At 29.5% G+C, this 26,547-nt stretch overlaps 1 protein-coding gene across 3 annotated transcripts in view; it reads right to left on the reverse strand.

Annotated features, from left to right (window-relative positions):
• LOC116771295 (potassium voltage-gated channel protein Shaw-like) overlaps positions 1 to 26,547 on the reverse strand; it is a 131,262-nt gene that overhangs the window by 31,331 nt on the left and 73,384 nt on the right. For 2 of the 3 annotated variants that reach the window (XM_061523357.1, XM_032663117.2), the window contains exons 4-5: positions 15,328 to 15,507; positions 7,173 to 7,403 (exon numbers count right to left, since the gene is read on the reverse strand). In XM_061523357.1, coding sequence (XP_061379341.1) covers positions 7,173 to 7,403; positions 15,328 to 15,507 — 411 coding nt within the window. Of the gene's footprint in view, positions 1 to 7,172; positions 7,404 to 15,327; positions 15,508 to 19,270; positions 19,315 to 26,547 lie in introns of those variants that run through there. The other variant, XM_061523358.1, reaches the window with a different exon arrangement.

Below are 26,547 nucleotides of genomic sequence, written 5' to 3' on the forward strand. Positions count from 1 at the left end.
ATTATATCGCCTGAATTTTATTGGTGTCTATCGTATGTCGTATTACAGCCGGGTGAAATATAAAAAAAATAAAAGGCAGTCGGCTGAGCTTAGCTTGGCCCGCAATTCCTGATCGTGAAGTATTTATTTCCTACCTACAGTGTGCACCGACGTGTTCGTGTGATTTTATTTGTGATTTGTCTGTACCTATACCTAATCTTATTATTTTGACGATTTTCATCACGTATCTATCCTGCAAATCATTATTTTTATGAATTTTGTACTAACATACTCATATTGAACTGAAAATGTTTAGTTTCAATTTATTTTGTCTACTATTGATTTTCTAATATCACTATGATTTTCCAACTATATTATTCGCCCTAATCAGGTAATATTCCCAAATTTTTTATTGATATGCCTACTATTTGAAAATGACTTGAGCTTCGCTTAACACTTATTTATCTTAAATCAACCTTGAAAATCACACTTTTTTAATATTCTGTTTCCTTGAATATGCTATAATTATATTAATCACATTGAGTTCTTGTGCAAAGGAAAACTTATTTGATTTATAGAAAATGAATCGTAGCAAAATGAATATCTCATTATTTTTAAAAATATTTTTTCTTAATAATTCCGGGTTTCAATTTCTCAAATAAAATCAAACAAATATTGTTTTGGATTATGCAGACTTTTATAAGAAATACAAATTTTATAATAAATATATTTGAGATAAAGAAAAAGTTAAAAAATATTGTTAAAAAATATCATCCAATTGATCTTGTATAATATTTTATCTTTTACTCACAAGCGTAAATAACCATCGCCGTAGAATATTTTATTCAAGATAATATTAGAATCTGGTGGAATCATTGAGAAAATAAAATTTCTTTGTTGGAAATTATTTTCCTAGTTACCTGTATTTGCTAGAATATTACCCATAACAGCGACTGACCCCTAGTGTTTCCAAAATACAAATTTGCACCCTTAGCTGAACGTCGATGTCGATGGACAGATATTTAAGGATTATACCACATTAATTCCAAAAAAATATTTTTCAAATTAAATGTGAGTTTCGAGGTATAGATATATTTTCTTCTATACAGGGTAATTTGAAAAAAAAAGGAACATTTTGAGAAAAACCTATACATATAGAAAACAATTTGCAATACATAAAAATAATTTTAAGATTTCATCTAAAATATGCAGGTTTACATCTTAACCGTCCAGGCCTGGCTTAACAAACATATTAGCCTATCAGATGTCCAACAAGAAGCTACTATAGCATCTCTATATCCCCTTGCCAGTCGTATATATATATATATACGTTTATATAGCTAATTTTAAAAAGGTTATAAACTGTAATAAAAATTTCTATACTCGTTTTTTTAATAAAACAGATAAATTTCTCAAATCGACTTGATCGTTCCCTTAAGTGAAGGCACAGTAACGTTTCATGTTTATTTTTATAAACAACATGAATGAATTTTAATGTTCTGACGCAAGCTGAATACGTTTCTTCTCGAGAAATATGTAAAGCCATCAATACTTAAGTACCCTTCACCCTCCCGACCACTCTCAGCTGTAACTGCAATAAATGTTTGTTAGTAAAAGCACGTTATGTTACATAGTCTCGGGCGTATGCTTTATTGTACGCGTAACCCGATTGTGCATAGTCACGCTACACACGGAGCGTTCACAGTTTTTAATTATAAATCTTATGTAACTTCTGCAACGAGTGCTAATTTACAAAGACATTTAAATAATACAGTTTGAACTGCAAATAATTTGTTGTTCTGTATATAAAAATATATAGAACCAATTTTGGAGATGATGTCCTAAAGAGTTACTTAAAATTTATTTGAATGCTATTAAAGAGCTCTATTAAAACGCTATAAAAGTGCTCTAAGCTATGCTTACGACTTATTTCAATCACTTTATCTTGACTAAAATTATTCTGCCTGATCTCAATCCAGTCGTTAAAACAATAATAAATAAAACTAACATTTTCGAATTACTACACGTTATTTCGCTTACCATAATTCGAAAACATTAGTTTTATTTAAAGGAATACTCGCGAAAGTCTTAGATCTCATTAACGATATACTCGTAATCATTATTGTCCTTGAAAATTTTGTGACGTTTCTATCGATTTTAAAATAAATCGATTATAAATATAAAATTAAAAAGGAACGAATAAAATAACTAAAGCTTATTTATTTCTTCTACTGAATAATGTATTGAGTTTTGAAATATTTATCTTAGCTTTTTGTATTATATATTTGAAACAAAAAGGGACTTTGTTTTAGCACATATTATTACGAGTATATTGACTTTCATCAACAGCTCAGATACACAAACCATTACGTCACAGGACTCACATACCCTGTAGGTCTTGTAAACAACGAAACTACGTAAATTGTATGTAAATGAATTTTTAATGATATTTGTCATTTAGTTCTGGTTAGTTACATTTGTATATTTTATATACCTGTTGCTTGGGACTATACTAAATTTTGTTTAATATATATATTTTTTATAAATTATGATTACATCGTGTTCTTTATAGTAGATTTACACTCGCGTACGAGTAGCGAGACGAGGCACGAGCCGAAGCACAATGTGAGACTGTAAATAGTCGCTCGCGGCTCGCCTCGCGTCTTGTCTCTCGCCTCGCAGCGCTGGCGTCCGGAGGTGTGAGCGCTGCGAGCCGTGAGCTGTGTACGAGACGAAGCACAAGACGAGGTACGAGGTGAGAGTGTAAATGTTGTATAAAGAAATTTCATTCCTAAATAGTTTTATGTATTAATGAAGTTACTATTTTATATGTTTGGCTGCTTCTGACTTTTATAAACATGCTCTATAAGTATTTCGTGATCATAAAATAACTAATAATTATAGTTTTAATATTTTTTTTAAGCGTAAAAAGATTTTATTTATCTTTTTCTAGCAATACCCTTTATAAGTATCTGCATCCGACCGTTGTGGGCTAAAAATTAATTTCGTTTTGATAAAAGCACTATTTCCGAGCATATAGAATAAATCTTTATTTAATAACAGTTATGATTACAATTTACATAAAAAATGTAGTTACACAGTTATGGTACAAATAAAAAAAATACTTATTATTTCCTGACAACAAAATTTATCATTTTCTTCAATAAGGAATACAAATGTTTCAATTAAAAACTTTAGCCTTTAAATTGAATTACCGACTCTTAAAGTATAAAAAATATATCTGAGAAAGACGTAATAAAAACCGCCTTCAATATCAAATGGGCACAACAAACTAAAGCCCATAAAACGTTTCGCATCAAATTGTGCTTTAAAACCTTAACGAGGAAATGATATTGTTTAGGTAAGAAATAATGGAGGACTTGTCGCAGACATTTATTAAATCGTTATAAAACGTTGCTACACAAGATCATTCACTCTTATCCATGACAGTCTAAGAAATATATGAAAATAGATAAAGGGAGTTAGTTAGTTTCATAAAACTCATTTTTTAAGTTTGAATTGAAATATCTATTTGAAGAATATATATGTTGACGTAAATGTATGTAATCCGTCATTGTATACAATTCCTAGGAAATGTGTGTAATTCCTAAAATCGCACGGAAATATGTGAAATAAATTATATTATTACACATTACACATTTCCTAAATAGCAATCGGAAATGTAAAATATTTAAGATATTGGTGGATACGCGGGGACAGCGGGACGAGGGGAGGGTATTGCTTCGCCTGATCCGGCGATCGCGCAGTGCCTTGCAAAAATGGCTGCCGAGTCACGTATCGCGTTTATGAAAGAGCGATTTTATAGGACTTTGGTGTCATTAAGAAAATTAAGAAAACTTAAAAACACTACTTTTATTGAAGATGAACGTTATAAAGAGTTAATTGAAGAAGTTTCTACGGCAAAAACAGCTGCTAGAAAGACTTCTCGTGATTATTGGTTAGGTTAGGTTAGGTTATATTATTATTATTTAACGGTATGACTGTCACCCGATTGTCTCAATAAGTGTTGTAATAAAAAAATATTATTAACAACGTGTTTTATTAGAGAAAGTATTTACTTTATACATTTCCTAGGATATCTATGCATTAAATAGTTTTTCAAACAATATTTTATAAATTTCCTAAATAGCATCGGAATTGTACACATTTCCTAGGATTTGCATACAATTCCTTGATTTCATACATTTCCGGTAACATATACATTATATAGACACAGTTCTATTGAGTCGTAATAATAATACTGTTACATAGACAATGTTTATTATAATTTTTTTAGCTTAAATTATGTTAACTATTAAAATATGAGTAAAGGCTAGTGGAAGTTGTAAATAATATACTATTATTGAAAACATTAAACATAAGTATAAAATTCTTGACAATTTTAAAGATTATCAAATTATCTCTGGCTCCATTCAATAATGTTTTTTGGTAATCTTGTCTTTCACTTAATCTTTTTAGTATCCATTAAGATTAATTAGATTAAAATAAGAAAGGAAAGTAAGAAATATAGATGTGTTTTGAATGATTCCAATTTTAGGACTTTAAGGCATATTTAAGATTATTAAAGAGGTTGTTGTCATACAGGGTACTATGGTTCCAACTAGCAGATTCAGTAAAAAAAAGCCCAGCTATAGAATTAAAGTCTAATAGTTTTGGAAATTTTTTGATCAATTGAAGCTGTAATAAATACTTCAATCAAAATTCTTTGAAAGTTACTCATTTGTTGATTAGACAAGACAGGAAAAGATTTCTTTTCGAAAAAATGCCTTTCATGATATTGCTTTTCAACCATTGAATTTTCTAATTGTCTAATTAAAAATAAAACTGTGAAAAGGAAAGAAAAATTCATAATTTACTACTATTCTTTACAGATACACTGTTTGTTTGTTGTGCTAACTCAATTAAAGCGGGATGTAAAGAGGTCAACACTCGTGTTGAGTACACTTTCTGAAGAGCTCTATCGTGCGCTTTTCTTGCTATTTTTTTATCGTTCCCTTGGTTTTCATTGAAAAAAAATTGTCTTGGTAATAGTGGTGTGGCATATTTTTATACAAAGAATATTATTGTACATAGGTTTAGGGAATCTATTGTCCTAGATATTAAAAATAAGTTGCTCTGTATATATTTAAAAATTTACCAGAATTGATATACAAAAATAACCAGAATAGTTACTGTTTTATTTTTATAGAGGATGGTTGCAAAAGTAAAATGTAATGAAGACTAATTTTTAAATACATCTCAATTATTTATTATATTTTTGTTGAATACACGAGATATCAAATCAAATTTCCATCAGCTTCCTTCTTAGATACCTTCGTTTTGATAAAATTTTGGATACCTAATTATAAGTCTTCAAACTGAAAAATGGGTTCAACAAAGATACTCCGCAATGGTACTACGTATTGTATATGTAAAAAATACCTGTATATGTAAAAAATAACAAGGTTTCCGTTACTGCAGATCCTCAGTCACTGTCCTATACATTTAAGCAAAGCTTCCAATTTAAAAAGTGTAGACACTACTAAAAGCAATTTGTGACAAAGAGCCAGAACTATTAAAATTGATTATTTCAAATATCTAAAATGAAATTTAATCAACTGCTATAAGTTATGATAAAATAGTATCCAACTGATTTTAAACAAAGCACCTGTTCAAGGTAATAGTTGTTGGATATAAGCCAAATCGTTGGCTCAAACGTTCGCTGAAACTTAATATGCTTTAAACGTATTCTATGCCGAGCATTATGTATGTACGTGATCGCAATTAAAAATATACCTCGTATTCAGATAGTACAAAGAAATAATTCTAGCAAGTTTTATTAGAATTCTTATTGTTAAATCCTCTTTAATCAACGCCGAAGTCGTTTCGATCGAAAAATGGAAACTTTTCTTTAAGTGTCTCAACAATAGACATTTATCAAACTTTTTAGTTGGAGAAGATATAAAAATAAATTAAGATATTATTATTTATTGAAATAATCTCATTTACATTTTATATACAGCAAACAGAAAGTAACATGTATTGTAAGCTCGCAAATCGTTCAGGTTACTAGTTTGTTACGCAGAATAGAACTGGCTAAGCTCTGCCAACTTATATTATTTTAGTATTCTCCTTTGTTTCGCATGAACCCTCGGGAGCATCATTTCCATTCCATCCTCCGGCCATGTCGGTATAATATGTTCAACAATGGCACTTCATGTTGAAACATCTAATAAACCGTAACTAAACTTCCATCTGATTATATATGAAATAAAATATTTGTTTATTTCCACGAAACAAAAATAATGTTTTATATTTATAATAATCAAATGAGAATATTATTATCATTAATTCAGTTACAGAATTAAAATTCCATAAGGTTGCCTCTTTTAATTCTGTTTTATAAAGTTCATGCAAAACTAAACATTCGATCAATTATTTAATATAAATTGTTTTGTGACTGACAAATGAAAATTTATAAATAAAATAAACTACCCGGAAATACAGATTGTTCGGATTTAATATACAGAACATAAAATCTGGTCCCTAGAATTGTTATCGCTATTAAAGATAAGGAAGCAATTCCGTCATATTGAAGAGATTCTTATAAGTTTTTGCAAGTAAAAAGAAAGTGTTGGGAGTTATAACTTCCTGCGTTCCCTGCGGAAAAATTACTTAGGATCGACGGAAAACCATAAAAAATGATCATACGATATTCATTCACGACAGATGATTTTTTATCATACTTTTATGTTTTGAATATAATGAATGCAGTATTGATTTAATAGTCTCATATTTGAAAAGGCATGTCACTTTTGTAACGTCTTTGAAATATTATCATACAAAATTTGGAAAATATAAAAATACAAAAAAATAATATCTGAGAACATCTGTTTGAAGATTACGAAAAAATCCCCTGACAAAAATCAAGGTAAATGTCGTATCATATTGTTAAGCTCCTGAAAGTGAGACCATGTCGGAATTAATAACAAGGTACAGAGAGTTATCACTCTACTCGTATTTTTGATCTTCACTAATTGGTTTTAAAATCTTTTGTTCAGTCACGTTTATCCTTTGTGACCACTAACTTTAGCGAGCGATAACATTTCAAACATGAGACAATATTGCTTTGTACAGTATCTTTTGTACGGCACAGTATGGGCTACAAAAAAAAACTTAAAGGTACCACTTACCACGGATCGAACCAACAGTTCTATGGTGAACCATACGTTGCAGACCAACTCGATGTAAAAGAAAGCCACGTGGGGCTGACCATTATCCTGCCACGGTCTAGCAACCACGACCGTAGTGTTCTCAATATCTTCTAAAGATAATGGTTCCAGCACACGAAGATCAGGATGTGTCTTCAGACAAAAACTCAGAACTGACACACAGATGAAGAAAACGGATATTGCCGATATCACCTAGAAAAAATAAAACTGTAAAAAATTATCAGAAAATAAAAATTTAAGAATTACTAGAGTTATTTTATATATATTATTCTTATAAATTTTTCTCAATGTCGGCATTTTTTCAATTCTGAAGGAATTGTTTAACGTGGGAATATATTTTAATATGAATTCGAACCAGTCCAGGGTTTCACAAACACGAACCGTTTCGATTTATTAAAGAAATAAAGCTTTTAGATAAATATGATTAAATTTTTTTCATCTTTTTATGAACATATTTTTTGTTTGGCTTTTAAAATTTCTTTTTGCAGAAGTGATAACATATATTAACGGAAGAATATTAATTTTACGCACATATATACTTTGATATTTTTATAATGGCCATGAATTTAATTTCTAATAAACCTAAGTTTATAAATCTCTCAGACTAACATCTGGTTTAGTTTGGGTCTGATGCTGATATGCTGTTACAAATGTATCGCTTTATGATGTTGAAATTCATATTCCATGATATATTGCTAGTGGAAGTAGCAACTTGAAACATTTTACATTAAAATATAAATCAATCGCTCTAACAATAAATTTCCTAAACACGACAGCTTCACATAACTACTTGTTTACACAATGCCGTCATCAGTTATAGAAATGACCATTAAATATAACCACTATCCAAATTTCTCTAATGTTATTATAATAAAGTCAGCTTTAGAGAAAATTGTCTTCTATGACAGTTTTATTTTAGATGTACGTCTAGCCTAAAAAGGACGCTTTCGAGCTTGTAGAGTCAAATTAAAATCAGCAGGAGTCTCTAAAATATTATGGCATTTGATTCTGACTTTATTAGGTTTTTACATTTATATTAACTCAACAAAATGAGTGAAGAGGTTGTCACATTATTAAGGACTTGTTACAAAATACAAGAGTCAGTGACCTTTGTTTATTCCTTTTAATTTAAAAGATTTAAGTATTTTTTTGGTTATATCAGATTAAAATACAGTTTATCACAAATATATAATTTTTCTCATAGCTTTACTTTCAGTACGTTTCAGTTAGGCGACGGCTGACACATACATGTGTACATTTTGCAAATATACCAACTTGATTATTGATCCACTTCCGTTCAAAACTAACTATCGTAACAATTAATTTTGTATCTCTTATTTTTACAACAAACCAAAAAATATAACAGATTTTTATTATTAAATTAATTTTCGGTTAGTTTAGATCAATTGCTTTTTCGTTATGAAAAACTGTAACACGTTTTGATATCATTAAAATAGGTGTAATTGAGACTTTCCTATAATTTAAATTAACTTTTGTTGTCATTGAAATATACATTTTTCAAATGCATTTATAACTGCTTAACATGTTAAACTTATAAATACAGTGAAACTAGATGTTGTGTGACGGGGATAACTTTTTGAAAGCAAAAAGTTTGTCGCGAGTTTTACTTGTGTTCAGAAACGAGTAAAATAATGAACTTGACATGAATTACCACAACTTAATACGAATTATTAAAAAAGCTTTTGTTTCAATAAATCCTGGAATGACGTTATACTCGTAAGTAGATAAAAAAGTATTTGAATAAAAAGATTGTATTTCGTTTTAACGAGTTCAAATAAAGGCCGGTTCATTTAAAATTTTGAGTTAAAATTTTGCGTTTAGTTTATATAAAATGTAATTGGACTCTTTTCATGTATTTTAAAGCAGACTCAATAATTTCGACTAGTTTTATGTTCTTGGTGTATTAACAGATTATGTTTTAGGGGAGGCCGCTCTCGCAATTAATCATTTCCATCTCACTGGAGGGGACAGTTTAGGCTTACCAAGTTTATAAAATTCTTTCAATAAAAACATCGACTATTCAAGAAAATCATAATTGTAAACTTTAAATTGAATTTTTAATAAAGGCTTTATGAATAAAACCGCTTAGCTAACTCGACCATTTCAGTTCAGCGATGTAGACTGAATTCATTTATTTAAAAAACACATACCGAATATTTCGACTAATAGTGTTAGCTATAAATAATAACTGAGAATTATGAAAACTGTTTTGTTTATCTAAAATGTATATATTTTTAATGACTTCCTCATACATGAAATGATTTATTTTTTGTTTTTTTCTTGTTAACAAATAATTCATTATACTTATAAAAAATATTTGAATAGCTGCCAAAAAACTCCATACTACGTCGTAATCTATTAACCAATTTCATTCGAGCCTTCTCATTCATAACTATATGAATGTATGTACCAGTTCTTGTTAGCATATTTAATTAAACGTCGCCGTTACATCTTATAGTAAATCACTCAAGCCAACATCTGGCTCCGAGTGTAGTAGGCGTTTCGAAATGTAGTGTAATGGATCCCTCAGCAGTTGGCGCAGAAGAAACACTGAATTCAATCGTATCAAATTAAACATATACATATATAAAACCTTTTTGATAACTCAAAAAATGACTTATTGTAAATTAGAATGAGCAGGAATGTTGTCGTCTTCCTCCTAAAACTTTAAAAAATAAATGACCCGACTGGGATGTATTATTTCAACACAATTGTTTTGATTAATTATTTAATTAAGTAACAAAATGTAGAATCAAAATTTAAAAAATAGACTTTGTATAAAATATTATTAACCTCCAAATATTTTCATTAATTTTGTATAAAAAATAAATATGGTATTGAAATTCTTTTACAGACACAACTAAAACTTATATAGGAGCTTACTCTAAGAGTAAATTATAAATAATATTTATCTTATTAAATGACGATATAACAAATAACCAAATATACAAAAGCAAAGCGTCTTGATTTGACATTATTCATAAAAACGTGTTATAAGACGTAACAATTTCTTGTAATTTAATCTTGTGATTATTATATGAAGCCCCATGGTATACTTTTTTTTTGTAAATATATTTTTTAATTATATAATAGTTTTAAAGTGTAAGATATTTAAATACTGTCATAATAACTGTAAAAGTTGGAATTGATGTTCGCGTTTGCTTTTTCTAAATTTATATAAATAAATAATAACATGAATAAAAAGCTGAGGTGATATGTGGTTGTGATTAGCTAAAACATGTTTGCTACTTTAAAAAAACTACATTACTTTTGTGAATTATCAAAAAATTTTAAAAGTACAATTTTAAATAGGGTAATTTTATAACGTCATACGATCAGTATTGGCAATCAGACCAATAATAATAACATATTTAAGAGTGATATTCTCATAAGGCATTGCCTTAATAAGTGTATTAAATGTTTAAATTTCCGGAGAAATTGGACAAGTCGAAATGTAGTTTCCGAAACATTGAAAACCAGAAAAATATTTATTTTTCAAATTCACTTGAGACGAAAGCGAATTGTGTTTCTTTAGCCAAAATATTTGTCAAAATGAAACTTTCGCGGAAACAAAAGCAAGAAATACGTAAATTTATGCTATGTTCTTCTGCTGATGGTCCAAGTTAATGGAAACTGATTAGGAAATCAAACTCATTGATGTTATTGAACTAATAATTTATTATTGATTATTAAAATAAAAAATTATCTATAATTAAGACAACCCAGTCAATTTAAGCTAGTAATGTTTTTGGTTCTAATATTTATATTCATTATTTTTGAAAAAATAAAAAAAAAATCCCAAAAAATATGCATTTTTTTTTAATAAACCAAAAAAATATATATCCTAAAAATGTTATTTGTTTAACTTCATATAGACCATACCAAAGTCACGATTCAGCCACAATTTGAGAAATTATTACATAAATATTTACACTAGGCAGCGACAGTTCTCGCTTTGAGGCAGAATAAATAAAACCGTTGTTTAATTACGTTAATGATCTCAGCAAATGCTGTTCATAATAAGAAAAGCTTTCCCGCTTAATGTAATTTCTTAATAGAAAATAGAAAAAAAAAATGTTCAATTAAAAAAAAAACATATGTATACTTTTATTTACAAAGTAAAAATGCAAATAAACATAGATTTATTAGTTTCGTATCTTTATTTATTTTTTGTTTTTGTTCAGCCACATGTCTTTTTTTCTTTATCCCTTAATCTAGTTTCCCTTGTGGAACATTAGTTTTGTGTGTAAAGAAGATAACAATATCAATAATGTAGTCTACTATGTAGAATATTAAAATATTTTTAATAATATTCGTTTTAATGTAATCCTTTTTACAGTTTTTAGGACATCGAGGCAGATTTAACTCTTAGATTCTAGCTTAAAATGTATTGAGAAAAAATATTCAATCTGGAACTTAGACAGCTTGAAAAAAAAATGTTATTCATTTAGAATCACAGCCTTATAAAACTTCTTCAATCTATTATTCCAGAATATAAAATCAATAAAAAGAAACATCAGTAAATACATTTATTACATTACAAGACATAACCAAATATATTTCGTCGTGCTAGTAAATTCAATTAATAGTACCTACAGTTAAGTTTGTGTTGTAAATCAGTCAAGTTAACATCTGGTACAGTTTGAGGTCAGCTAAACTAATGTACTCCAACGAATGAGTCGCTCGATCGTTCCGAAACTCATACGCCATGTTTCATAATGGTCAGAGTTGCTTTATAAATTGCTTTGGGCGGCAAATTGTTTAAACATATTGTGTTTCTCGATTCGCTTGAGCGTGATGTGAACGAGTTTTACTTACCCAACCCGAAATCGGACAAAGAGAATAGGTAAGAAACAAAAATATGTCTTTATTAAAATTAAATAAAGACTACTAAAGAATATAATCTGCATTTATAGACATGTTTCATTTTATCCAAAACATTTTAAACATTCTTGTATGTTAAAATACAAATAACTAATTACATTAAAATAATGTTAAATATTCTTTTAACCTGATCTGGGTCTGCCGTGTGTCTGCCCTGTGTCTGCTATGTGTCTGCTATGTGTCTGCTCTGTGTCCTAATTACAACAGCATGGTAGTAAATATTGAATATAATACAAAGCCCTAGAGGGTAGTGATATTACCAAAATTGGATACTTATAGAAAGTACCAAACAAACAAAATACATACATTTATATACCTGTCTGTTATTAGATAATTATGTTCCTATCAGAACAATACATTAATGTAATATGAAACGTACTTCTGTTCGGATGGCTGATCGATTTCCGTACAAATAAAAAGCTGTCTGTTTGATTAGCAAAAGCAAAAGGTAGCCTAGGGTCATCAGGATTGAAATGATATTTTTGTGATCTTTATTATTTTTGCAAATTATAAGGAAATCAAAATTTTTCCAAAAAAAAAACATTCTGTTAATGTAAATTGGTGCTGTATTGAATTAGTCTCAGGATATTTTTTTATTATTATCCTTATCTGGACTCATATCTTAACGGGGAAGTGGACCTCTCACAACTAATTGCAAAATACGTAATCATTTCTTACGCTTTTCAACTAGTACCCATATAGAAATTTATTTCTGAACTCGTTCGCAAATGACTAACAAAAGACTCAGTTAAATCCGGATCTAGTTCAAAGGTTAAAAGGCCACTCAGTGTTATTTAAAATTCCATCAATAAAATATCATTGGCTTTATAAGTTTTGCTTTAGTTTGAAATTTATATATAAATTCATATTCATTAAAATTAAAACTGTTAAATGGAATAATTTAGCTTTCAATAACTTTTAGCGATTTCTGTTGTGTAAAGAATAGATTATGCTTTAGAACCTTCGCCATTAATCATTTCCAGCCCACTGAAAGCACAGTGTAACCTTGCAAACTCCAAAAAATCCTTATATTATTTGCGAGCATTTTCTATAACTATTCACTTAATAGAATTAGAATTTAAAATCAGACTATGACTTAAAAAAACGATAATATATCTTATAACACATTGCGACAAACACATGTTTGATTTTGTTACTAATTTATATAAAAATACTCGGCAATTGTTTGGAATAATTTAAAGGCTTCTTCAATGACTGTATAGAAAATTCTAGCTTTTGTATTTCAATCTTAAATGTACCATTAAAAGTCATTTTTCATCGTGACCTGAAAAGATATAATATTTAATAGTGAAATTTTAAGAAAATATTTGCTTGCGAATTTCGTTATTGTTCCAGACTAACGAAAGATCTATTGAATGGCTTGATAACAATGACGTTTACACCATTAAATTAAAAAAAAAGAACATACTGTTTCTCATTTTCATAAACTATTTTTTTTTCACGTGGCAACTAGGTGACCTTATTATTGTCTAATACATGATCGTATGTTATCCGTTCTGAAATGTGTTTCTAATCATTACTTGTTTTTTAATCTCACTAATTTGATTTAGTTGATTTAAGTATAGTTGGGGTATCGTTCTGAGCACATTTAAAACTCACGTCATAAATAAGGAATTGAATTAAATACCTCATCACATATATTCATATATCACTTGGCAAAGTCATTCCGAAAACGAGTATAAACAAGTATGTAGTAAAGTAGAAACAGGAAGTCATAAGGAAGATATACTAATATTTGGTTCCTCTTGAACGGTCTGTTACTAGAGCCCGTTGAAGTATTCAACATCATATTGCACAAACAATTTAGCCATTCCAGTTTGGTTTTGTGCTGTAATTTTCGTTTTATAATTTTATTGTATGACATACTAAATACCATATACATTGTTAAAGATTATAGCTTCGCTAATAACGCTGCAGAGTAAATATTTAAAAAGTAGACCTGTATACAATATTTAATTTGATGAAAAATTATGTGAAAAATTCTTAATAACATGCGTGATTAATAAGAAATCTAGTTTAGTATTTATTGTTTTTGTTTCATCAAAATTTTTCACCGATATAAAAGTTTTCATCTCTTTCCAGATTGTGTCGACTTTTAAGTACAACGAAGATAAAAGTCACTTAAATGAGTGCTGCTTCTAGTGTGTGATGTTCAACCGGCGATCATTAAAATTCCATTGATATCATTCCCATTGTCTGTTTCGTTAATTAAACATTGTAACTTTTATTCTGACTACTTAAAAGAAAGTTTTTTTTTCTTTTTTTAATATCACGCATTTTCACGATCTTACTTTTCCATCCTTTATTTTACTTTAAATATTTCGTTTCACTATTTCCACAATCTTTTATATTTTCTCAATGAAGACGTGTAATAATTTTATCATGTTTTCATTATTTTTGTTCGCGAATACTTTTATAATGATATAAGTAGTATTATATTTTACAAAATGTCAATAGTCTATCAATATCATATCATATTTCGATGCATGCATAGGATTTTTATTAGCAGATATTTCTTTGAACAATTTGTATTCTACGAGTATGTCAGCATGAATAAGATATTCAAAGGAAATTAGCTTTCACAGATTAAGATTTCGAAATGACGCGGAACAATTAGCGTTGCTCGTGCCGGTATTAAAGGATTATTTAATTCTAGGAGTAATTGGTTCGTAAGCTTATTGAATTATTGATTTACAGATTATTAATTGGCTTGGATAACCAATTTGTTAGCAATATATTCAAGACAATGTGCTTTATAACGTACGTGTTATGTTATTTATGAAAGCCTCTGCAACTCCCAGACAATACATCAGTTAGAGATATTCAGTTAAGGAATAATTTATGTCCCTCTGGAACTCGAATATATGGGGATTTACAAATTTCTCAAGTTCATATATACTTAATAGTGATACAAATCAAACAGTACGGCTTTGTATATTATTATGCATTGATTCAGTGATTATATTATGATACAAAAAAATCAGGTCAGGAAAATAGGTTCAGTAATTTTAGAATGTTTTGCAGATGTAATTATTTAATTAAACATAACCTTTTTAATTTTTTTCAGTTGTCATAAAATTTCTGTCCTTTTTTTATATATCTTAAAAATAAATAAGTAAAAGATTTTATTTATCAAACATATTTACTTTTAATTATATGTAGACTATAATAAACAATTTTATATCCTTACCTTTGCTGATGGGGAGCTTGACGGCTCATCGAAAAGGGCCCACACCCTTGGCTTGACTCTTTGCCAAGTCCCCACGTCACCAGCCAAGTAAGCTTCCCCGTATCCGAAAAGCCTGGCGATTTCCTCCTCCGAAGGTTTCTCACTGTCGATGTCCAATTTGTCCAGAATAGCCAAGGTATTCTAATGACAAACACTTATATTATACATCTAAAAGAATGGCGGCTTTAAAGCTATAAACACTTTTGGTATGAGCGCTGAAAAAATCTTCCTCAAACTTTCTTGATTTATTTGAGTTATAACAAGTTTTTAGCGTCAAAAAGTTATCATCTTATAATATTCCAAATAATGTGTATTGTTTTTAGGTAATGTAAATAAATAACTTGTTCAATAATGATGTTTACGAGAGAGTCATTTTACTGAACAAGCTCCGTTTCGTCTGCTCTTAATGAAACAATTTAGTAAACATTAATAATTTAAAGTAAATTAACAATCCACTGAAGATTACGAAGCAAGTCAAATTTTGACTTATTACATTAACACAAATCCTACCAGTGAGCACGTCGGGATGTTTATTGCTCTTTGAAATTATTTTAACTAAAATTAATAGCTATGTACATAAAACATTGGAAAATATAGGCTAATAGTTATCCTGAAATATTTAATATTTTCCGAGGAAATGCTGGAAAAATGTTGTATTGAATATAATATCAGCTGACATAGGATTATAAGTCGCTAGCGGTTGACCACCATATTTATTTTTTCATCACGTTTTATTCATTTATCTTGGAACTACTCCTGAAATTAAAGGGGAAAAAGTTGTGGACAAAACCCTGTATTATGTTTTACATAAGTTTTGCTTCAAAACAGTTATATAATTTATTTAGTGTTTTGCTAACATTACGAAATAGAAATAGTTTAAAACAAAACTTCTTTACGCATAATGTGCGACATTCAATCTACTTTATATTTGAAATTCATTTAGTTTAATGCTATTTACTTTTCGGGTCTCACTTATAAAGAATTAATAATATTTAATTCTGTTAACTTTGAATTTGACACTTTAAAAGCCGCTGTCATATTTACATGATATATTTTGTCTCTTAACCAGAACAATGTTAATATTAAACAATTAATATAAGAGACGAACAGCGAAATGTTCCAGTAAGTTTAATTCAATCATTTGCGTATCCTTCTGTTCATACATGTGTAAAGTAAATTAGTTTATAACCTGTTTAACACAAAGTAAGTCTTCAGTAACGTTTGATACATTTTGCCATAGTTCGCCAAGATATAATAACTAACGATCTAAAACAAGTAAAAGTTATCTTAGAATAAAAAAATGTTTTAAGTAAATAATTCATTTACATTTATTTTATGTTTTATGAAAGAGTTCTATAAGTCACACTACCGCGACAAATAACTAATTGCGACTGTCCTATCTAGACATTTGTAATAAAAATATTTTTTATGTTAAATTTAATATTTGGTTTTAATATGGCTTCACGTTTTATACAAAAAAGATACATTGTATATGCAGCCATCTTATCTTTTCCTTGTTTACATTAAATATATATCGGCGATATCAGCATTAATGATAGATGCAATACAACAATAACTTGCGGCTGTCATCAATTATTATAAAAACTTATTGGTATTCATGATTTTTGTTAAAAATAAAATGAAATAACAGACTCGTTAAAAGGAGAATAGAACTATGTTTGAATTTTGGTATAAATATGACGTCTGGACGAACGACGGCAGAGTTCAAGGAGTGCGGACCTTCGAGAAATACAAGAACATTTAGAAGAATTGAAGTTTCAGTTTGAAATATCATGGAACGTACTGAAAGAAGTGACATTAGTGACGTCACCAATGCTGACGTCTCTCTCTTAAAATACAAAGAATTTGTATTAAATCCTATATATACTTATTATACGGAATATTTTCCTAAAGAATTCCATATTTATGTTTAATAGGTCACTGAAGAAATGATTTCTTACCTTAACGCTATCAAAATAAACATTACGTTAGTTTATCCGAGACATAACCTGCATTCTACAAATTATAATAATATCCCTACAAATGTTAGCCTCATTTTTGATATTTAGTCATATTTTGTTTGATTTGCTCTAATTCTTTTTAGGGTAAACTTATACAAATGTTTTCAATAAAAGACTCTTTTAAGTTTAGTAAAAAAAAATATTTTAAAGAAAATTGTAAACATCTAAATAGTAATTGAAAGTTTCAATAACAAGAAATGTTATAACAACTTATTTCCAGTAATACGCTTACTAAAGTAATCAAAACGTAGGGCAAAAAATAACTGAACTACAGACGAACATAATCTTAAAATATATTTTAACTAATAACATAAATCTCAATAATAGTCGAATAGTTTAGCATCACCTTAACCATATTAGAAAATATATGTTTGAATATAAACAAAAATTAGAATAAGAGTGTTTGTACCAAGTCATATATTAATACCAAACATCATGTTTTATCGACAAAATCACTTTTCAATAAAATTCATAAAATTGAGAGATTGGACAGTACACGTCACATCCCTATTTTGTGGTTCCTCCCCAACAATAACTCATAATGGACGACAGGAAAAGGCTTTTATACTATTTTCGTCTCTTTTCCGAATGATTTCCTATTGTGTGTCCGAAATGTGTTAAAAATGTTGATGTTGTCTATAAGTTTTTCTAGCAATTTGACTATAACCAATGACAATACAACACGAGGTGTTCATTGACATGCTTATTATAAATAGATTGAATCAATGACAACATGAGACAAACAACCAAACGACAACGATTTTTTATTTATATTTTGATATAAGGAAAGTTCTATATATTTTTGGTGAACAAATTTTACGAGCCTTTTAAGTTTTATTAGTTTTGATATAAAGTGAAAAATCAAAACTAATACTAATATTTTAAAACTATTTATTTTTTGAATAAAATGACGCCAACACTGACGCTGACTTGGCGTGTACTACACGGTGGATGTAAGATCAAATTATACTTTGCGCGCATCTGTTTTCTGCATCTCTGATGGAATTACTGTTCAATGTCACAATGTACCAGTAACGTTGCAACTCGTCTATTAAATAGGAACGACCTTGTCACATATTAGCTACCTCTTTTTCTTCTTCTGCTTCTATAATAATAATTATTTGTAGGTATGACAGTTTATACATCACTGTAAGTATTATAAGAGAATACAAAAATAGTTCAGAGACTATATAAAATTTATAAACTTAATATGAAAAGAAATTGAATATCCTCGAACAACAATAATCCAATAATCGTATCCGATTAAATGATGTTTAAATTAAAGACACTTCGTTTATTTGTGAGTTAACTTCAACCTTTGACAGTTGACGCATAAAATCACTTTATGAAGTCGTAAATGGTTTCGCTCAGCGAGGATCAGTTTCATGGGCCTGAGCACTTGGGGATAAGTGCTTGAATGGAAATAATATGACTAGGGTGTAAAACTACATAATTAAAGACGAATATATTAAATAAAGCTTCTCAACTTTATAATATTAGTTTGTATAAAATTATTCCTTAGAGTTTTAGCTGTACTTATACAACACACTATACATTATACATGTACATACTATGTTTTGAGGTTTTGGATGCATTTAATTTACATTATACAGTGCCAACTTACCGACACATTCTATTATCTGAACACACAGAATATAAGCCAGACCATTAAATCCATTTTCATAAAACACGAGTAAAGACTCGTATTGTATAGCAGGTATATCAGATGACATTGGAATCGGTGAGGCTATTGAAATTTACAACATTCCAATTTCAATGATTATAAAAACCTAAGATCAAACAAAATATGAAAAACATCCCAATTTCAACAGATAAGATGGCTGTAATTTATCTAAGACCTGGGACCCCAGAAACTGATTTACCTCATAGAAAATATAAAATCTCATGTCCGTGTCCACTCCGCAAGATCTCAAGACACAGTGAGCGAATCCTGCAGGCATCCAGAGCGGTACGATAGACAATTAAGGAATCGTTGGCGGTAGATAATAAATAACAACACTAACTGACACTCATTTTTATCTCGTCTGCCCGTGATCACTGTGGCTGCAAAGTAACCGAAACGCGAAGTACATCCGAATAACTTAGTATTATTCCTTCATGTTTGTTATGTTCATGAACACACTACAAAATCTCGAAACAATTATAATATGTCTTTTTGTTAACTTAGTTACCGTAAAGTAACCAAGACGCTGTGTTAATATGTTGAGATAATTCAAATAAAATTCAGGATATGGAAATTCTGGTTGAACACTATTCAGGGTAATGTGAAGCGAGCGCCAATAACGTTCTAATATCGAGCGCAAACAGCCCAGTCCGAACATGGAAAAAAGATTTAGAGATTTATTTTAAGCTTTAAAGGGATAATGGCTCGGACCCAAAAATATGGAAGTTTGTTTGTTTATTCCAATTACGTGGTTTAACTCAACTCGTGTGATATTATAAAGAATATTCCATCATCAAGTAATAGAATGTATAGTTTTTTTCGATAGTTTAAAAAAATCACCAGTTATTAATAGTACAATATTCCTATAAGTAACACGTGGCGAGTAGAATTAAAATGAATTGCCTTAAAAGAGAAAATGAAACATGCAATGTTATTATTAACCAGATCGAGTAACTAAAGCAAGCCTTTATTCTATTGAATTTCTTTTCCTTTGTTTATTAGCTTATTAATACTTTTCATATTTCTAGAGAAATTTCACGATTTTAAAAATAAATCACATTTTAATTTTAAATATTATATGATGTAGAATTAAACTAAATCCGATTCGCATAAAAGGCTTTTTCTTGAAACTGTGTTGACTTAAAAGGATGGATTTGAACTGCTCCAAATAGTAGCGATCCTGAATACTTTATATAAAATGCGGTTTAACAGATCAAAGTATACGGAATAGCAAAATTTTATGTAAATATATTTCTAGAAAATAAAAAGAGTTCAAATAAAAATAATAGTCAAAATCACTTCAAATTATTGAGTTATATAGAGTTAATTCGTATCTTTATACTTGTAAAATCGTGGTGACGGCCGCAATGATACGGCGCTGCATACGTTGGCGGAGTGCCCAGCTTGGGCCGAGCAGCGCCGTGACTTGGTCGCGGCTATAGGTGATGCGGGAAATCTCTCGCTTCCGACTGTAGTGTCTGCTATGGTAGGGAGCGAGTCAGGGTGGTGTGCCGTCGCCACCTTTTGCGAGGCTGTGATGCTCGCAAAGGAGGCGGCGGAGAGAGAGAGAGAGGCTGCCTTCTCTCTCCCCTCCCGCATCAGACGCATTGGGCGCCGAAGGGTGGCCGAATTCCGGCCACCGTAGAGCGCGGCCTGTGGACGACAGATTCGGGGCATCGTGTCGTCCGAACAGTTGCAGGCTTCGAGGCGGCGGCGTGTGTCCCGCGCGCGCCTCATAGTTGAGTCCTGTGGCCGGGTGACGGCCGCAGAGCGGCTGACGGGGCCCGCCTGACCATCTGGTGGGTCAATACTTGTCGGGGGGGTGGCGACGAATGCTTTGGCGATACCCGCCCCTTTGACATACGGGTACATGAGGAACACGGGTTGGTTTTTAGTCAGTAAGAGTCTGACAGTCCCCTTCGCCCTTCCCCGAGGGCGACGGGGCTCCATGAGGATTTTCCAACCCGAAACCAAAAAAAAAAAAAAAAAAAAAAAACTTGTAAAATTGTAATTTACTTTTAATATTTATTAAGACCAATATTTCATGTGTGATTTACACAAACCTAACAGAATGTATATAGAAATGATTTCGTCCCACATGAACAAGAGAGATCTCAACATTGAAATAATTTGAGCTAAAATATTCATCATGAATAAACTGAACCATAAATTTAAATTAAGTGTCTTAATGAACAAGCATAAACAACAATTAAACGTTTGTAGTCCTTGTTAATAATTTTCAATCTATATTTGACAGTCTTAAGCTGGCCGTTAATATTGCTTTTCTATTTAATTTAAGTATTACGGAACAAAAAAGTTACAAATAACAATGGGCATAAGGGGTAAAGTCTGACAAAATTAATAGGAAATACATAAACCATGTGTGGTACATTTGTATCTTGACGAACTTATTCCTATGAATACATGGTTTAACTTATAATTATCGTGGTATCAACGAAGCGTCGTTTTGCAGGTTATGAGGCATTACTTGAGGTAAAAAACGACTCAATACACAATATTTCACCATGGAATCCGCTCATTCTCTATCTGTGCATCGCTGCTGAGACCTGATCACCAGAACACATATTAATGTAAGTAATCAGCGTAAAAAATAGTTTAATGTTTCTAGAAGACATTATAGCAATATAAAGTTAATATAGAGGCGTTTCAGAGTACAAAAAATAGAAATATATCCGTCGATTTAATATATGAACCACCGCATGTAAGGTGTGAAAAAACATATTCCTACGGTTTGTAGGAAGAAGGATTAAATATGAGTCAGTAAATTGCGCGACGTATTGAAAATTAGTATTTTTTTTTAAGATACGAAGCAAAGATTTGTATTCAAAAGGAAATCACAGTTAAAAACGTATTTAAAAGAACTAAAATATTAATACAATGAAAACTCTTTCAAAAGTTTAAAAGAATAACGAATGTCAGGAGTCACTATAAACTACAAGCTTGTTTTCTCTGGAATAGTCAGATAAAATTTACCTTCGCAACTTTAAAAACCATTCTAGTATTTTTTTATACGTTTTGAGGTCCGAAATTGAAACACAATATACCTTTATTCTAGTATTTTGAAAACATAAACACGTATGTATACATAGCGATCGAATGCTTTTTAATCTTTGAAATTAACCTACGTTGTAATTTATGAAACACTCATTATAAGTACAATATTTATAAACGGAACAATTTGCTAAACATGCAAAATAAATGATACTCACCCAGAAAAATACTTAAAATTTTAAGTTAACGTTCTTTGTAGTGAGGGAGACTTTGTACTGGGATTTCTCTATAGGTATGTGCCATGCCATACACACTCAAAATCAGCACAAGGTAAAGGTTTAATACACAAATTTTAATTTAAAATGGTGATATTGAGTGACACTTATATTACGCGCGATACAAAAGTTATCCTTTTTAATAAACTGATTTTTTTTTATTTAAATCCCGCTTGGAAGCTTACATTTTAATATTAAAAACGGACGCTTGTGGTTACTTTAAAACATAAGAGATTAATATTCGAAGGTATAAATTTATATAGAAGTCTTTTAATCGTGAACAACATGGAAATATACTTTTTCATGGACGTAGATTTCACGTCAAAAGAAGTAATCGAAATATTTTATTTAATATGAAAAATTTTTGTTTTTATCAATATAAGTTCATTCATATAATGATATCTAAGATTTTCCGCTATACTGATTTAAATGAAACTAAGATTTTTGGAGACTAATAGTTTTTTATTATTTTATAACTACTGAAGAAAGTGTCACTTCCATCTCGTCTGCCCGTGATTACTGTTGCTGTAAAGGAACCGATATGTAGGTATAATAAAAAACGAGCAGTATCCAAGAAACTTACTTTCAATTAATTTCCATTGTATATACATACTGTTTCTGGTCAATTTATTTTTGTCTATATTAAAAATTATACTTTGATGATAACATTAAATTGTTAATTGTGATAAATAAAAGTTAAATAGGAAAGTTATGAAAAGATTAGCTTATTTAACAGCTTGGCTAACGAGCAGGAGAAGCGAGAAATGTTGAAATAATTTTCAAACTCAGCAAGTCTTGAATAGAATGCCTTAAGTCCTTTGACTTACACAAATGGTTTCATTACAATCTACCATTCGCAGCGATAGAAATGAGAGGACCAACGAAACTTGGCCTGTGAAAGCATTTGTGACAGCTTTTAAAGAAGATTCTGGCGTTGAAACGTAAAATTCAATTTATTTTAATCACTGAATATCTTTTTACAATAATTTAAAATAGATCCTTATTAAACGTGATAAATATTACCACTAAATTAATACGACAATTAACACTCTGACTTCACTGTTTTGACACTCTTCTGACTCTCATCTCTTAAGTTAAGAGCAATTTTGTAGCTTACACTTCAGTGTAAATAAAAAAATATTCTCGTAAACTGCGACGTCACTTCACAAACATCTATATATTTTTTATACAAATAATTCGTTTTACTGTCATGTTAACTCACGAATGTTTCTTCTTTGTATCAAGAGGTACAAATAATACATGTAAAAATGGAATTAAATTTATTTATAGTGTCATAGAAACATTACTCTATCTTAAATATAGTCGTCGAAAGAGCGATTGTTATTTTTTTTAATTATTTTATACCTTTAACATTTTGTAGCTTCAACATTTTAGTATTTATAATGAAACATGTATGGAAAAATGCGGTTTTTATTATTTTGAAAAGACTTAAATAGGCTTCTTGCAAAGTGGAATGCTATTGGTATAAGACCGCCCAGCTTCTGGTCTTTAGAAGGAAATACTTCAGTAATTCATGACAAATTTCTCGTTTAAAAACATGGTGGGCTCAGAAACAATACATTTACAACTTTGTTAGTTAAACGCCTTCGATCTAATTCGGACAAACGATAATAAGACTCTTCAACAAAGACTTTATTGTGCTGCGTTATTGTATTGTTCGGTTGTTAAAATGAATCCATAAAACCTGTTTCCACGGACAACGACTTTGAGTTCACGTTTAAAGCTTTGACACAATTTCAGTTTTTGATTTTCAAGTTAACTCACACATATATCATGTAAATAACTACTGAGTCTTAGTAAATGAGGGCATAAAAATAGCTTTATACTCAAACGGTATTCAAAGGGAATAGATATTGTGCTTATCCGCATTTTCAATATACAAATAGACAGAGGAATTTTATTTATCAGTTCATTTACTGATTAGTTTTGATTATCAAAACCTAAAATATTTTATCTTGTTAAATATACAGTGCGTAAAACTTGAAACGCTGATTGTGAAATTGAATAAATAAATTAAATATATTCTGAGAAAACATTTCTATGACCAATATCCATTCACATCTTGTCTAAATTAACAATATAGGTTGTATTAAAGTGCAAATAATATACAGAAATTTCTAACATACGTGCTAATTATAGAACAATCACCTCTGTATAAGTATCTCGTTTATAATTAAGCCATTTCGTGGCAGGAATGCGGTCTGTAATCTAATTACTAATATCTAATTCTGTTCATCTAGCCCGTATTAGTTACTAAACGTATCGTTTAGTGGTAATATATTTTTTATTTCAAGTATATTCAAAAAATTACATAATCTTTTAATGCTTTCAAAATAATTCGTTTTAATGCTTTCAAATGTACTATATATAGATATAGTTGTATGTCTGTGATTAACATTTACGCCGGGCTTTTCTACATTCCAGGATGCATTACGTTAAGTTCTCCATTTGTTCTTGTGCAATAAAGCATAATATGGGTCCAGCAAAAATGTAAACGGAAAATGTAAGTAATTATAAAGCATTATGCACACATTTGTATTATTACCCAATTAAAAAAAAAATATGAAATATAAGTTATTAAATTCTAATTTGATACTTACAATGCTATACACTCGGATTGTTATTATAGTGTTATACTAAATCATAAGAAAAGAATAAGTCGAGACGATCGATAATTTCCTAATAGAACATTATTAGATAGGCAAAATATTTTTATTGTAATTATAGCGGCTCTTAGAATAAGTATTAACAATTTGTCTAATTTATTTCTGTGCTTATGTATGTTAAAATTTATTTGTCAATTCTTGCGTGGTAGAGTGACAAAACTGCCCCAGACTTCCCTATTTATAATATGGGTGGGAGAGGATTTTATAACATCAAAATAACGGAAACTGAGATATAAACATTATATAAAAATTACGTTATTTAAATTTAGTCTTTTAGACACTGGCGTGACCTTCAGAAAATAAAGATTTAAAGTTAATAAGGGTTACAACTTCAAATTATAGATATCAAAAAGGTGTTTAGAGAAACAAGTAATTTGATTATTGAAAACGTATCATCAAATGAATTAATAAATAAATCTCACTCTGACGTAAATGAATAAATATAATATCACAAGTATGAAATTAACTGTAATTAAATAGAGCTAAATAGGAATCGTAATCAAAACATAAATAATTAAAAAAACATATATATCATCCAACTAGATTGCAACCAACGTAATAGTAATATCTTTTATATGATTTCTCTTGTTAAACTGGCTATTAAACAACATTGTCATCTTGAAAATCACAGTCGTGTATTTTTTTATATTAAATCCTTTACTTTATTTTATATAAAATTAACGACTTTTTAGCAATTCATAAAGTAATATCATTTATAATTATTAATATTTAAAGTAATAAGACATTTGTTGTAATGTCTTTATAGATAATGAAATAAAAAGAAAAGATAAATTGCAGTAAATATAAGCACAAATAGCGTCATACTGCGACATGTATTTACATACATCTAAATATATTGCTTAAAACATTTCCAGGAACATAAAATACATTAGCAATAAATCAATGTTAAATAACACAAAAGAAAAGCGGAAACTAGAGATTTGTTGTTACGAAAATAACGTTTAACGATAAATTTTATTACGTTTCAGAACAGTTGAATCATTCTTATATTGATCCAGATATTTGAACGTTGGTTTCGCTGAAGATATTTACTAATTTATTGTTGCTCTAGAAAATCTCACACAAACTATTCCGTGCTCTATACTACACTTCAAAATCTTCTAATGAAAAGCCCATAACAATAGACAACCCTTAAAGATTTAAATACATTATCACACTGATCCATGCACTTATTCGTTTATGTGCGTTAGCTGTTTTATTACCGGAATACTGGTAATGTTTAGATTATTAACTCACGTTGAATTTTTATGCAACTGAACACGAAACTGCCATTATGTTATAGCAATGTGATAATACAAACGTTCCGATTTGATTGTAATAATATTTAAGTTAGCAATAAAATTATAATACGTTTATTTAACAGATATCAACATTAATTCAAATGTTTCTCTTTAAAGTAAAATTCAATAATAATATACAAATTTCTATCCCATAATTATTTTGACACAAAAAAAATTATATGTTTATTGGTATTATTTTAT

Source organism: Danaus plexippus, chromosome 17 (genome assembly GCF_018135715.1).
Source record: "Danaus plexippus chromosome 17, MEX_DaPlex, whole genome shotgun sequence".
In the NCBI taxonomy this organism is placed as follows: Eukaryota; Metazoa; Arthropoda; class Insecta; order Lepidoptera; family Nymphalidae; genus Danaus; species Danaus plexippus.